The sequence below is a fragment of the Barbus barbus genome (assembly GCF_936440315.1).
Source record: "Barbus barbus genome assembly, chromosome: 21".
Classification (NCBI taxonomy): Eukaryota; Metazoa; Chordata; class Actinopteri; order Cypriniformes; family Cyprinidae; genus Barbus; species Barbus barbus.
Genome location: NC_136749.1, coordinates 21,208,743 through 21,224,487, shown reverse-complemented (window position 1 = coordinate 21,224,487; position 15,745 = coordinate 21,208,743). Strand labels below are relative to the sequence as shown.

Sequence of the window (15,745 nt, the reverse complement as noted above, 5' to 3'; positions counted from 1 at the left end):
ACTGTCATAGCACTGTACAAATCTTTAATCAAATATACCAAAATAAATAAATAATTCAGTGAACTTTGTACGTTTGTGATTTTGTACGTTTGCCCACTGACAAAGAAATGATCAGTCTATAATTATAATTTTTTTATTTGAACAGTGAGAGACAGAATGACAGCAAAAAAATCCAGAAAAACGCATTTCAAAAAAGTTATAAATTGATTTGGATTTTAATGAGTCAAAAAAGTATTTGACCCCTTCGCAAAGCATGACTTAGTACTTGGTGGCAAAACCCTTGTTGGCAATCACAGAGGTCAGACGTTTCTTGCTGTTGGCCACCAGGTTTGCACTCATCTCAGGAGGAATTTTGTCCCACTCCTCTTTGCAGATCCTCTCCAAGTCATTAAGGTTTCAAGGCTGACATTTGGCAACTGGAACCTTCAGCTCCCTCCACAGATTTTCTATGGGATTAAGGTCTGGAGACTGGCTAGGCCACTCCAGGTCCTTAATGTGCTTCTTCTTGAGACACTCCTTTGTTGCCTTGGCCGTGTGTTTTGGGTCATTGTCATGCTGGAATACCCATCCACGACCCATTTTCAATGACCTGGCAGGCTTCAATGCCCTGGCCCTGATGGTACATGGCCCCGTCCATCGTCCCTTTGATACGGTGCAGTTGTCCTGTCCCTTAGCAGAAAAACACCCCCAAAGCATAATGTTTCCACCTCCATGTTTGATGGAGGGGATGGTGTTCTTGAGGTCATAGGCAGCATTCCTTCTCCTCCAAACACGAGTTGAGTTGTTGATGCCAAAGAGCTTGATTTTGGTCTCATCTGACCACAACACTTTCACCCAGTTCTCCTCTGAATCATTGGCAAACTTCAGACCGGCCTGTACGTGAGCAGGGGGACTTCACGGCGTAGTGTGTTACCAATTGTTTTCTTGGTGACTATGGTCCTAGCTGCCTTGAGATCATTGACAAGATCCTCCCGTATAGTTCTGGGCTGACTCATGATCATTGAAACTGCACGAGGTGAGATCTTGCATAGAGCCCCAGTCCGAGTGAAACTGACAGTTATTTTGTGTTTCTTCCATTTGCAAATAATCACACCAGCTGTTGTCACCTTCTCACCAAGTTGCTTGGCGATGCTCTTGTAGCCCATTCCAGCCTTGTGTAGTTCTACAATCTTGTCCCTGACATCCTTGGACAGCTCTTTGGTCTTGGCCATGGTGGAGATTTTGGACTCTGATTGATTGCTTGCTTCTGTGGACAGGTTGTCTTTACAGGTAACAAGCTGAGATTAGTCACGCTCCCTTTAAGAGTGTGCTCGTAATCTCAGCTCCTACCTGTATAAAAGACACCTGGGAGCCAGAAATCTTGCTGCTTGATAGGGGATCAAATACTTATTTGACTCATTAAAATGCAAATCAATTTATAACTTTTTCTGAAATGCGTTTTTCTGGATTTTTTGGTGTAATTCTCTCTCTCTCACTGTTCAAATAAACCTATCATTAAAATTATAGACTGATAATTCCTTTGTCAGTGGGCAAACATACAAAATCAGCAGGGGATCAAATAATTTTTTCCACACTGTAATCATATCCCTAATGCCAAAATGTATATAACTATGCCTGGTTTCACAGACAGGGCTTAAAACAGGATTAGGCCATATAGTTCAATTTTATAAATGTGATTTAGAAAAAACATGGCCGGTGTGCATCTCGAGACAAAACAAAGGCCCTGATATAGTTTAAGATCAGTCAATGCAAGTTTTTTTTCCAGTTGAAACAGCTCAGACTTACATTTTAGTATGGGAATAGGTTTAAGCCTTGTCTGTAAAACCGGGGGTATAACTTTTTCTGGAATATGGTTATTTGTAGGAAAAAGACCCATAGGCAAAGTCAATTGTGTTGTGTAAACTTGTTAAATAATGCTGTCAAACTTCTTTAGCTAGAATTAGAATAAAACAAAAAATACTAATAGGCTCAGCATTGTAGTGATGTCTATCAATTAGAAAATTAGATAAAATATCAATATTGGCATATATGCCATCCTAAAAGGTATGGATTTATTGCATTCATACTTTTTGATAGTGATGATTTAAAGGAATAAAATTCCTATTCTATTACACACAGACTGTTTAATAGATAGCGTAAATTCACTGCAAATTCATATGCAGACACAAAACATGATACAATTCTGTCAGCATTTGTTTACTCACTGTCATGTCGTTCCAAGTGAATGATGAAAGAATTTTCATTTTTGGGTGAACTAGCCTTTGAAGTGATCTGACATGTTGTTTTATCACTTCATTTGACGCTGTGACAGTTGCTGCAGCGGTGCATTGAATGGATTACAATAGCTTTATTGTTTACAATAACAGATTGTTACTCGCTTGTTGTGTGCATGCATCAAACTGATGTTTTGTTACTCTATACATTGTTTTACCTTTTCAGTCTAGACAGAAAACACAATGACATGAAGTGGTAGGTGGGACTTACAGTTGTTTATTCACTTTAATACCATAGTACATCAACACAGTCATTTCCACACACAACAGTATAGTTTAGGTTATCACCGGTTTCTATTGTTCCTGTTCTGCACTGCAGCAGAACATGAGTGTTAGTTCAGCTCCGTGCAAGGGTTCGTGGTTGAGTACAGTCAAAACAAAAAGTTCAAGTGCTGAACAAAAATCAAGAGGTTCTCAAGTAACTTTCTGAGCAGTCCTTCCTCTTTAAGTGCATACAAAAAAACACAAACTCTAAACATGATCATGTTTAAAATAGAAAAAGATTCTGTAAGTGTCTCCGAGGTGAGTAGATTAGTACATTTGAGAAAGAGACACTTCACAGTTTAGCAGAAATCATTTTACAGAGTTCCTTAAAAATTCCACTTGAGCATTACAGGAATTGAGGCTTTAGGTCAAATCCCGGTGGTGCCAGGAGATGACCTCATCTGTTGTCTTTCTCAGTGACATCAGCTCTTGGCGGCCCCCTGTTCACTATCTACTATGTGATTTCAAATGGTCTGTTCATTTCTTAAACTGTGGCACAACAGTTAAAACCACATATTCTGTTAATAGTTTACGTTTAATATCTACAGTATGTAATTAATATTATAAAATAATTGTAATCAATATGGTCTTTCATTAAATAAAGCACCCACTATGTGATCATTTTCTGGTATATTTGTCTTATAAATCACCATAATGAGCCAACTGACAACATTTCAATCACTTCATCAGTTCTAGTCTTCGATGACATCATCAATCTGTGACATCATTATTGTCTGCTGGTGCTGATAAAACTGGAGGGCCATTCACAGAACGCGTTTTTACATTCCATACTAAATACACGCTACATCTTGTGTCTTTTGCAGCATTTTGCGCATAATACAACATTCTAAATACACAGCGCTCAAGTTAAGCTTTTAAAAAATGTAGACCTCTAGACCTTACTCTTTTTTAATTCCACTGCCCTGCATCATTTCCAAACATAAAAACATGCTTGTACAGAATGCATTTTCCATTCCACCGCTACTTTTCCGTTATTGTTCTATATAAACATGAGCTAGACATGAGCGCCACATGCATGTTAAGTGCAACTTAAATGTTTCTAGACCTTGCTCTTTTTTCCATTTCACTGCCTGGTGTCTCATGATTTTGAATGGGGGAAAAAATGTGTTCTGTATTCCACTGTATTGTTTTTCATTAGTTTTCTTTATGAACGCGATAAATGGGCATCGTTGATGAGTCTTTTGTAGCATTTTACACAACACAGCATATTAAAAATGCAGTGCTAAAATAAATTAAGCTTAAAACAAAAAAGTATCTCTAGGAATTGCATTTTTTTCCATTACTAAGCATCTTATGTTTTGAAACGCAAAAATGCGTTCTGCATGAACAGCCCCTTTTTCTTCTCCACGTGTTCCTGGTTGCAAAAATAAATGCTGGTCACCGTTTATCATGACTTCGCTTATTTGCTACTTCTCAAACGGCTCATACCACAGCAACAATTTGTTTTTATGGGAATGGATCATAAACCAGCTTTTATGCTACATCGCACAGATGCTTTCCTGGTTAATGCAGCATTAGCCTAGTGACACAATATTCATCTCAAGGGAATATGAATCACTTCAATGGGAAAATAAGTCATCCTTCCACCTTCAATCTGATGGATATGTGTTGGTTTATGAACAAGGGCTAAGACAAGGGGAGCTACACAATTCATGATACAAGAGCTAGATGCATTTCACGGTCATTAAAAGGCCAGACAGGTTTAGGAACCTTCACATCCTTTCTCATCAGTAGCCATCTCACACAGGTACACATAAACATAAAAAAATGCACACACACACACACACACACGACAAGCACCTGTATGCATACTCACACAAGGACGCATGCATGTAGTCAGGCACATTAGAATATACATTTAACACATTAGTTTTGATGCTCAGACTGTTCTTGTAAATAAAGTGCTGAACTTCTATTAGAAAAATCCACATATGCACAGAACACACAAAGGCATTCACATCAGGGTATGAGTAAAGGTAAAGGCCATGGTTATAGCCCTTGCATACAAAAGGAGCATCTTCATGACAAATGGAGACATCATTGCTGTAATGGACATAATTCATTGTTTCTCAAAAGCCTCTTTGGCTGGGATAGTTCCCCCAAAAATGAATATTCTGCTGTTATTTATAAAAAATATTGTTTGATTAAAATTAAATGAGGGAATCAAAAGATATTTTGAACCCCAGTGAATTTCATAGTGTTGTGGACAACAGTAAGAGCAATCTTCAAATTGTCATTCAGATTTGGAAAACATGAAAATTAGTAAATAATGGGTTTTCATTTTTGAATGAACTTTCCCTTTAAGATTTTCAAAACAAAAACTGTTGATGGCATGGAGCAATTTTCTAATAACTTTGAAGCATAAAGAACACACAGAGTTCTCATTTTTGTCAAATTATTATTCAGCCGCATATTATTCGGACTGCATCTGAAATCCTTCAATCTGACTATACTGCAATCCAGTGACATCACATCCTGCCTGTCCTTTTCATCACATCCGGTATTTCAGCCCTCTTCACAGGCTACACATCAAAAAGGGAAGTGTGCACTGGCAGTGCAAAACCAATCGATTGCATTCGCAAGTAATCATAAACTAACCTCAACGTGGCACTGGACGGGTCAGACACACTGTAAGGCAAGTCAGTAGTCAATTTGACACTAATTTGCATTGTTTTACTGAGGTAATAGTAGCCAAAACATAAAATTGTTGTCTAAAAAGCACTGCAGAGTGGGGAATTTGATCTGATTCATTAAAAAAATTGTTTATTCAGTCATCAGTAAGGTATTCCTTGTGAAGTTTGCAATATTTTAATCATGATTTAAAACACCTGTGAATTTAAGTCCATCTGAGCTCCACATTTTGCTAATTGCACTGGTCTGATGGCATGGGAACTTTATTTACTGACATTTTACTTACTGTATGCATCCCTGTAATTCAAACCATAGCACATGGTGCACGCAACAACAAGGTCATGGGTTCAATTCCCAGGGAATGCAAGAAAAAAAAAAGCATATTTAGTGTACTACATATATTGAATGCAATACATGTCTGCTAAATGTGCAAATGCCATACGAGTAACAAACTTAAGAGCAGCACACTGCACCAAAATGAGGTTGGATTTAGAGGCACAATGCAAATATGAACATTTCCAATGATCCAGTCTACCTAAACTATCCTGTATGAAAACTAAACTGTCAGCAAAAATGCTGACATCCCTTCACAGATCTCATGTTAACCAGGTTTAATAGGTTGTAATGGCACTCGTCAAACAGATCAGCACCTTTCAGCAGGCAATCCATTGTTTTAGAGCCATTCTTCATATGTGACCCTGGACCACAAAACCAGTCTTAAGTTGCTGGGGTGTATTTGTAGCAATAGCCAAAAATACACTGCATGGGCAAAAATTATCGATTTTTCTTTTATGCCAAAAATCATTAGGACATTAAGTAAAGATCATGTTCCATGAAGATATTTAGTAAATGTCTTACTATAAATATATCAAAACTTAATTTGGACAACTTTAAAGGCGATTTTCTCAATATTTAGATTTTTTTGCACCCTCAGATTCCGGATATTCAAATTGTATCTCGGCCAAATATTGTTTGATCCTAACAAACCATACATCAATGGAAAGCTTATTTATTCAGCTTTCAGATGATGCATAATTTTTTTTTTTAAATTGACACTTAAGACTGGTTTTGTGGTCCAGGGTCACATATGTGATGCGGTTTTAAAGCACGTCACCAGTTTGGTAAACAGAAAGCAGTTGGTTCAAAATGCATTGGCAGGCCACAAAAAAAACAATAAAGGCAAATATAAGATACACTGAAAAATAACAAAAGGGTCCTTCATTGTTAGTTGCTTCAATCGTTGTAGACCAGTGCAATCCTTCCTACATGTGCAAGCAAGGTCCCTGCCTACTCCTGCTTCTCCTCTAGATACGCCTTCACCCGTTTGCGCACATAGAATGCAGTGAGTGCGCAACAACACGCTGTAAAGATAAAAAGAGCCACTGCATCGTGAGCCAAGTCTCCATGGAGACTTTCATAGAGAGGACTCCTCGCGCTATAATCCAGTCGCACGGCTTCGATCTGCACTAGAGTGCAGAGCACAAGGAACACATGAAAGATCTGATGGCCCTGCCCGATGAAGTCGCAACATCCCGGGAACCAGCGCTCAGGATGGGGGTACGAGAAGAAGTAGGCGCTGATTAAAAAGAAGACGACCTGGTAGCAGTGGTACACCACAACCTGGTCAGCACAGCCTTGTTTGGAGCTGTAGCATTTATAGATGCGATGGAGCACCGGGCTGATGTCTAAACAGTAGGCCAGGCCTGAGGGAACCACTTGGAATAGCTTGTGAACGAATTTGGGCAAGCTTGGGCTGGCGTACTTGCCGTAGCAGCAGCCCGTACAGGACAGCCAGGCCAGGAAGGCCGCGGCTGGCAAGAAAAAACTTCGCACTTGAGCGTGCCATTCTTGTTCGATGACATAATAGAAGTGGGCCAGGGCGCTGCCATATTGGTAAACGGCTACGCCAACGTAGTCCAAAAAATAAAAGGTGTAGTGGGAGAGCTCAGACTTAGCCGAGAGCAGGTGGGCAAGCGCACTGCAGCCCAGGTAGGTGAAGGCTGCCAGGAGCAGGATGAACAGAGGCTGGGCGTGAGGGTCTCGCAGGAAATCCACGGTTTCTGACAGCTCCTGAAATTTGACCAAGATAATGAGGGAGGCCAGCAGGTGTGTCCACACATTTACAGACTCATTATGTCTCTGGAACAGAGTGAGAAAGTAATAGCGCCAGTTCTGGTCAGGCGGCCTGTAGCCTGTGAATATGTGCGACTCACGGAAAACCCACGGCACGTCGCTCACCATCACAGTACAAGGCAGTTTAGGGAAGGCTGACTCCAGGAAACGGGGGATTTGACGAAGCTGCTGTGCGTTGATGAACAGCCGCCCAATCTGCTCCATCACAACTGTCGCCATGGTGAGGAAAAATTAAGCAGCAGTCTACTGTGAGATCTGTTTGGGAAAAAGTATTCCACAGTTAAATATTAAGTATAAATTCTCAATACTTTAATTTGTGTGCCAATAGTGTGAATACAAGCATTACATGTAAATCAGATTGTGTTTTATAACATTCTGTGGAAATTATTTAAAAACAGCTGACCACTTTGACTTGCTAAGGCTAATTTAGCATAGCATTTTATGTATGTGTGTGTATGTACCAAAGTTAGAGATTGATTGACTCACAATATAGAACTTTGACTCACAGTAATTTTGTTTGGGGAAAAACTCCTTTTTGTGTTAATAACTAAAAAAAAGAAAGAATAAAATGTAATTAAATATTTTTCTTTAAATACATTTTAAATACATTTCTTTAAATGAATACCGCATTTGTTTTTACTCAATAATATTGCATTTCTTTTAGGCCATCCCAGTTTTAAATGTCAAATAATTAAAAAAAAATGTATAGTTTAAGATTTAAAGTATGAGCTGGGACCATAGTGAAACTATTTAAAAAAAATACACATTTGAAATAAATCATAAAGACATTGTAAGACATTTCCAAAACATTTTAATGTGAATTTCAACAAAGTTGAAACCTGTTAGTTAAAAAAAATAAAAATCAACACCTGGGACATGACAGTGTCAGAAGTTGCAGAATCCTTATTTTTAAAGGTTTGCGTCTTTAAAACGTTTTAAATTGAGCATTTTAAAATCGTGGCCTACATTTTATTGGCTTATTTCCATGCCTTATGAATGCAAACGCCACAATCTAAGAGATGTAAATTATGCAAACTGATAAATATCGTAAATATCAGAATCCTGAAAACCTAATTTTATGAAAAAACATGTTATGAATGAAAAGGTATTGCTAAACTTAAAAAAAATGAAGGTAGCGTGTTCTTAGACAATGAATAGACATCACCGCTTACGTAACATCAGCTCTCTGCGTAAAGCTCCTCGTGCACATGAATTAATAAGGACGAATCTTATGAAACGAAATCATCGATAATATCCGGAAAACTTTAGGTCTGGGGAAAAATAGGTTGTTTTTTATTTTCAAATCTTTTAAAACGACAAGATAGCAGGTAAAAGCTATGGACGATTTTGGTGATGGCATCCCAAAATGCTTCCCACACCCTCAAGCGGTTTCTCTTGTAAAATCTCGAAAAAGAAACGAGAAATGCCGGAAGCGCAACAATGAAATATCTTAAGAAATTCAACGTCTAACGTTACAGGTGCAAGCAACAGCCCAAAACATTTTCTTTCTTTCCTGGTGTACAGTACATGTTTTACCAAATGTCGATAATATATCTTGGGTTATACTTGGATTATTCATTCTCCCCGTTAACGCACCGCACAAAGGCTATGTCTGTTCTTGAAAACTTTATCTAAAAGCATATACAGTGCATATGGGCATTTAATTTTTTACCTTTCATCTTGTCTTAAACGTATGATCGGTAACGTTAAATGAACTAGTTTACCTTTTAAGAGGTAATCCCCTCAGTCAGTGAACTGCATTTAACCGCGTCTTCAGGAAACGTAATTAAACAAAGAAAATTTCATTATGGAAAAAATATTACGTGAAAATTTCTTGAGCGGGAGAGGCTCCTGTCAGCTCCCTGCAGTACCGCTGTCAAATGGCCGTAATCTAAAGTTTCCTGATGGACAGGAAAATTGTCCAATCAGAAAAACCTAAGAGCATTGTCCCCGCCCCCGTCCAGAGTAACTCGCCAATAGGAAACGTCCTTTAAGGTGGCGACACGCTGTGAAATGTATGGGTTGTGAAATGTGAAACTACCCTCTTCTCTTTTTAATACCGCCTACATGCCCTCTTTAATAAAAGACGAGGTGAGAGCCAATGTGGTATAACACAGACAAAGATATACATAAGATAGATATTATTGCCACATATATGCGCCTATATGTGTGCAGTAGCTGATTTACCCTGCATTCAGAGTTAACAGAGCACAGATTAGGGCAAAAGCCACATGTAGACATGTTTAGACACTTTTTTTATTGTCACTGTCAGTCGTTTGAATCAGTAGCACAGAAAACAATTGCAATTAATTGAATTTAAAGGTCATTTGAATGTACACATTGTTAAATATGTGGTGGTCACATGGTGAGTGTACTGTTGTTCATTTCTTGTACTGAACTATGTGACAGTTTATCTCATCACCCACACATGCACTCTACTGACAATGTGTCCTTGTCAAGCTCGGTGTTAACAAAGGTCTGCATTGTGAATTTATACACAGGAAGGCAAAATATTATTTTGTCAGACAACTAATAATAGTATATTACCATGCACTTTGCAGACTTGTACCAAATAAATTCCTGTTGTACTTGTCCTTTCTGTGGTAAATGTAATTGTTTTTCATATTGATAGTCTTCTTCAGCTATAATACTGATGCGTGATTGAATGATTTAGACTGGGTCATAAAAATGTCTGGGTGCTTTGAAGGTCATTTTGCCCCTACCTACAACACAGACAAGCACATTATTTCATTTTTATTTTATTCAGTTAAAAAAACATTTATTCACACAACATATTACTGGACATGATCATTTTTTTGGATGCATGTAATTGCTTCTACTAAGGGAGTTCAGAATTTGGAAATAAGGTATAATTTATTTTAGAAAAGATTGATGCACTATTTCTGAAGACATAATAATGTGACAGCATGTGGACAACAAGCCATTCATCACTGCAAAGCTGTTTACAACTGCCATAAATTTCCATGCACTAACTCTGTTTTGGCAACAAAGGATAAATCAATAATAGTTGTCTTTATGTCAACATTAGGATTTTTTTTTTTTTTGGGGGTCTGAAATCATTTTAAGACAAATGTTCAAAAAAGCCTTTTCTAATACCTGTTAGACAAACTCAAAACCACTAGATGCCAGTATAGTTCAAGTACAGTCTCAAGCAACACATTTTTTTATTTTTTAGTTCTCAAACCTTTGCAAGTACTTATCGGAATGCATTGAATTTTTTTATTATTATTAGTGCATACTGAGTATGAATTACTATAAAAGTATGATCTAGTACAGGAAATGTGTGTGGGTGATGGAATGTTTAGTTTTCACACTTGGAATCTCATGCAGATAATAAAGAGTACATCAAAAAAGTGTCCAAAAAGATCTAATTATTATTCTGGCAAAATGTATTTTCCATACAGAATTACAGAAACTGCCATTTATCTCAATAATGTACAAATTTTAAGAAGGTATTTTACTCCACATTACACTCTGGCTGACTGACAGATCAACAAAGAGGCAGTGGAAAAACTGGTACCATAACAAACAACTATGCAACTTTATTAAGCTCATAGGATGGCAGTACTGGCATACAAGGGAACAGGTGGACTTGCACAATGCAGTATACCAAGTATATATTAGACCTATGCATAACACAGTCATGCTTCCCTATCAGTAAAACACTGCTCATTTTAAACGCTATAGAGCTGCAACTGGACAAATCTACAGGTTAGAGGGGATGGTGAAAGACAGAACTGAATACACATAAACTGATGAAATGTTGTGCACCAGCTTTTCCCCAAAACCCCTTAATAAAAAAGTGGCAAGTACATGGATCCAAACACGGAAAACTGGCCATTTAATGGAACAAAAAATAAATCTTTGGATACATTAAAAAACCCAATACTATACCCTAAATGAAAAGGAAAATGAGAGAGGAAACCTAGTTTTCACCCTCTGCCCCGTCTTTTGTTTCTTTGTTCTTTCGTACCTCTTCGAGTTTCTTGTCCTAAAATAAAGAAAAATACAGCCATTAACATAATGGTAATTCAACAGGACTGAAACGTTACAAAGTAAACTATAATGCATCTACACACAAACCTTCTCTTTGAATTTCTCATTCATAGCTGCCATGCGTGCTGTGCGGTTTTCTTTGTTGGCTTCCATTTTCTGGTTAAGTTTCTCCTCTGCCATCTTGCTGAAGTTGTTGTTCTCCTCCATTGCTTTCTGAAGGACTTCCTTCTCATGCTCTCGTTTCTCAGCCAAGTGCTTCAGGACCTCTGCCTCATGGTTCTAATATGAGAAGGTAAACAAATGAGGAACAGAATGCGCAATCAGCATGCAATTGATTCCTAAACGACCGCTTACCTTGCGTCTCTCCTCTGCCGCATCCAGTTTTTTCTGGATCTCGTCCAGAGATACCTCCTTCTTCTTGGGAGTGGAAAGTGGGAATTCTCCCTTGGCATCTGGAGCCGTAGGACTCAGGATGACTTCAAAAGCCTGTCCTGAGGCACGCTTGTCCAGTTCCTTGACCTGAATGTCTGTGATTGATACGCCATTGCATTTAATAACCCATGCTTGCTTTCCTTTGCAGAATGATTTCATTCAAATTACGTTATAGTGAAGCATACTGATTTCGAGATTGGAGCTTAGCTGAGCTTATTTTCGCGTCTTACCTCCAGAGGACGCCATTGCACTTCCAACCTCGACGGTTTTACACACCTGCCAAATGAATGCATACAATAATATCAGAAAAATGCACACGTTTTGCTACAAACGTCGAGGAAATTCATGCTTACACAATCGTTTCTTTTAACCATCTGCCCCTCCCCATATATTAAAACAAACCTCAGCTATACACCAGTTTTTCTATCAATGAAAAAAAAACATTAAGGTATTCATAGCTATTCATAACAAATCCTTGTGGTATATACAAGAAGTAATATATATACATAATAAATGCATCTAAAATACACTACTTAAGGGAGTGGCGTCGCCACAATAGTCATGCATAATTTACCAACTGAATGATATTATGGGAAAGAAACGAGCTGTTAAAAATACAAAAATTGCTTCCTATTAAATAGCAATATATCCTCCTTTATGCTGGAAGCCAAGAAAAGGACGAGTCGCTGCCAGCACAGCAACCACCGGATTCATCTACTCAGACGTGCTGTCATCGTCATCTAATTAAACGATAATAGTTAAATTAAATATATACTACAGGGTGCACACTCGGGTGAAATGTAGAGAAAACAAATCAGCATCTCTTTTTTGTAATGTAATGAGATCCAACTGGGCACTGAGAGATTAAAACAAAGGGGATATTGTTTGAGAAACGAACAAAGGCAGGCTAATCCGTTGAAGTGATTCGTCAAATATTAAGTATTAGACAAACATGTCATCTTAAATAAGATCTGACAACAAATCATCACTCGATTGCTGAATATAAACATCCAGCCCTTGTGTCTATCCGATGGGATGCAGGATCTCAACTGGAGACAATAGATGGCCGAGATACACCCTGAACCCAGCCCTCAAAAATCCATAATACCACAAACTATACTATATTACGTATCAAAAAGACCCTAATAATGTTCGAGAAACATGCAAATAAGGAATGCAACGTTTACAAATAGTGGTATTGATGTATCACCCGTTTCCAACAAACCAGATCACACCCTAATCTCTCATTTCACACCAGAAACTGTCCTGCACTGCCCATTGTAAATTACACAATAATCTCAGTGTTGACATGCAAAATGCACAGTTCTACATCTCTCTTAACCGATGTTATTGATAGATTCGAAGGTAAATAATATTATTTGAAAGCGCAGTTGGTGAAGGCACACATAACGAAGACAAAAGGCGTCGAGACCCATTTGATCACCTGTCACTGTTTTGTGGGCTATATAATGAAATTGTTGTTCAGATTTTAGGTAAAACAGAAAACTGTTAACGTCTGTGGCTAACAATAGAATTGATTTTGCACAAGCAAAGCTCAACTAAACGAGAGCCAGTTGGCTAATGTTGAGCTCGACCGTTTGCACAATTCCCTCCAGATTCAACGACGATAAACACAAAATCTTAACGGTCGCGCAACGACGAGCAGTTAGATAACTGTGCGTGCTGATATTTTTTAATTATTTACTAATTTAGCTATGGTAATTCTCTAACCATACAGAATAACGTTATTCCTGATGCCCTTGTCTATTATCTACTCCCCCTCCCTAAAAAGGGAGGTAAATAAGGGTGTGACTGAAATTAAAATCGCAATCATTTGAATTGTTATACGTTACATGCCTTCTCTTCCTGTCACGTCAGCCACGGTTGAGATGTATTGCAAAAATATTCATTTTTGACAATAAAAAACCCACCCACCTTCAGTTGCAGTGGAAATCAGAGCTGAAGTTGACCGCGCAGATTCCTCTCTCTGCCTCAGCATCAACCGTTCGCGCAAAAGAGGACCAAATTGTATTACGTCATATTTGGATGTGACCAATGATCGTCGAGTAGAGAATTCTGGGATATGTAGTACGCTATAATATCGATGTAAAATATCTGATTTACTTTTAAATTATTTGCATAATATATGATTACATTCACATTAGGAATGTACAATGTTTGTTTCTCAAAATAAATTGAGTCATAAATAATAAATGGACGGTTATTAAACAATTAATTTCTTTTAACTATTATTTCAAACGCAATTTTTATAGTTTTTTTTATTGAACATAAATATTTTTATTATCTCCACTAACCACTGAATCACGCATACAGAATTGTGGGATATCATAGCAAAATATACATTAAAACTGACCAGATATATAGTATACACATAGGCTACTAGGCCTACTAGTATAGAATTCAATGAAAGCTTAATTTAGAGCATTAAAATTTGACAGCTTGTGACTAGGAAATTTATTTTTCTTTCTCACCCTTATTGTTAGTCATCTCACAACTAGATTACAGCCCAATAAATTCGTAGAACAAAGCAGCGACATGTCTGTGACCTGCTTTGCAAACTGTTTTTTGGAGCAAAGCAATATGGCAATTAACAGTTCACTTGGCATTAGTGATTGTTTTGCTTCTGTTCTTCCAGTGCCAAAATGAATCCTCTGTCAGTGCATGAACTTTTGCTAAATGGCAGAGCTGATAGTCTCAGCACTGTGTTTCAAGCTGACTGGTTTTTACTGCTGGTGTTTGTTTCCGTGCCACTGAATGGTCTTATGGTCTCTGCTTGAGAAAAGCAAACGTGGGAATCAGTTGTTTTGACTATTTTAATGCATTCATATTACACTACATTCATTAATTTAGCAGATGCTCTTGTCCAAAGTGACTTTCAAATGAGGAAAACTCAACACTTACTGGCATGCATTTGCATTACATGAGATTATTTGATATTTTTTGCTCCTCGGTTAAATATCTCTATAATATTTTCCTTATAGGCCTCATCACTTTCCAAAAGTGCCTGTATCATCCTCTGCCAGTCTCCTCCTGCCCCACCCAGGATCTCATTCATCCTGTTTGTGGGGGAGACATTTTGTAAGCTGCCCAGGGGAAGGGGGAGCAGATGGTGCTTAGATGCCTCGCCCTGTCTAGGGTCTCTGGTGTCTTACACAAAGACACAAAGGGAGCTGAGAAACCCCTGCCAAGGACATATTTTGGCTGTTATCACTGGGGGCAGAGGGTATCATAAAAGCTATTTTAAACAACATTTAAGTGAGTATAAATAAGTTCATCAGCAGGCCTTCCATAAGACATACTTGCTACACATGTTGCTTCCCACACATGTTGCTGTCTATCTATCTATCTACAGTGCCCTACATAAGTATTGGAACAGTAAAGACAATATTGCTCTGTTGGCTGTGGAGTCAAGACATTTGCAAATATGATCAAAAGATGAATATGAGACAAAACTACAGAATGTCACATTTTATTATTAGCCGTTTCAACACATACATGTTTTACCAAATAAAAAGAACAGCACTTTTAGAGTCCATTCCACTCATTGATGTGAGCATAAGTATTGGGACAGTTGAAAATAAGACAGATTAAAAGCTATTATTTAGTTGCAGATACCTTGCGCACAATCACAGCAGTGAGTCTGTGACCTAGACATCACCAGACTCTTGGTCTCATCCTTTGAAATACTTTCCCCAGCCTTTAGTGCAGCCAATTCCAATTGTTGCTTGTTTTGGGGAGTTTCTGCCTTTACTCTCCTCTTCAGCTGGTGAAATTCATGTTCAATCGGATTTAAATCTGGAGATTGACTTGGGCAATCTAAGACTTTCCATTTCTTTGTCCTTATTAATTCCTTGACTGAACTGGCAGGGTGTTTTGGGTCATTGTCAATTTTCTAATGCAATATGAAGCACTTCCCAATGAATCTGGTGTCATTTTCTTGAATATTGGTAGGA

General features: G+C 38.0%; 2 protein-coding genes across 2 annotated transcripts; both read right to left on the bottom strand.

The window, feature by feature from the left end:
• Window positions 1–6,278: 6,278 nt before the first annotated feature.
• LOC306886846 (membrane progestin receptor alpha-B-like) lies at window positions 6,279–9,184 on the bottom strand. Its single transcript, XM_079444177.1, has 2 exons — window positions 9,047–9,184; window positions 6,279–7,577 (listed from the first exon to the last, which is right to left on the bottom strand). The coding sequence occupies exon 2, from the start codon at window positions 7,539–7,541 to the stop codon at window positions 6,477–6,479; it is 1,065 nt and encodes a 354-aa protein (XP_079300303.1). The 5' UTR covers window positions 7,542–7,577; window positions 9,047–9,184; the 3' UTR covers window positions 6,279–6,476.
• Window positions 9,185–9,558: 374 nt separating this feature from the next.
• Window positions 9,559–13,804, bottom strand: LOC306887916 (stathmin-like). The gene is made up of 5 exons (XM_079445953.1): window positions 13,707–13,804; window positions 12,002–12,047; window positions 11,694–11,866; window positions 11,427–11,618; window positions 9,559–11,334 (listed from the first exon to the last, which is right to left on the bottom strand). The coding sequence occupies exons 2-5, from the start codon at window positions 12,015–12,017 to the stop codon at window positions 11,269–11,271; spliced, it is 447 nt and encodes a 148-aa protein (XP_079302079.1). The 5' UTR covers window positions 12,018–12,047; window positions 13,707–13,804; the 3' UTR covers window positions 9,559–11,268.
• Window positions 13,805–15,745: the final 1,941 nt, after the last annotated feature.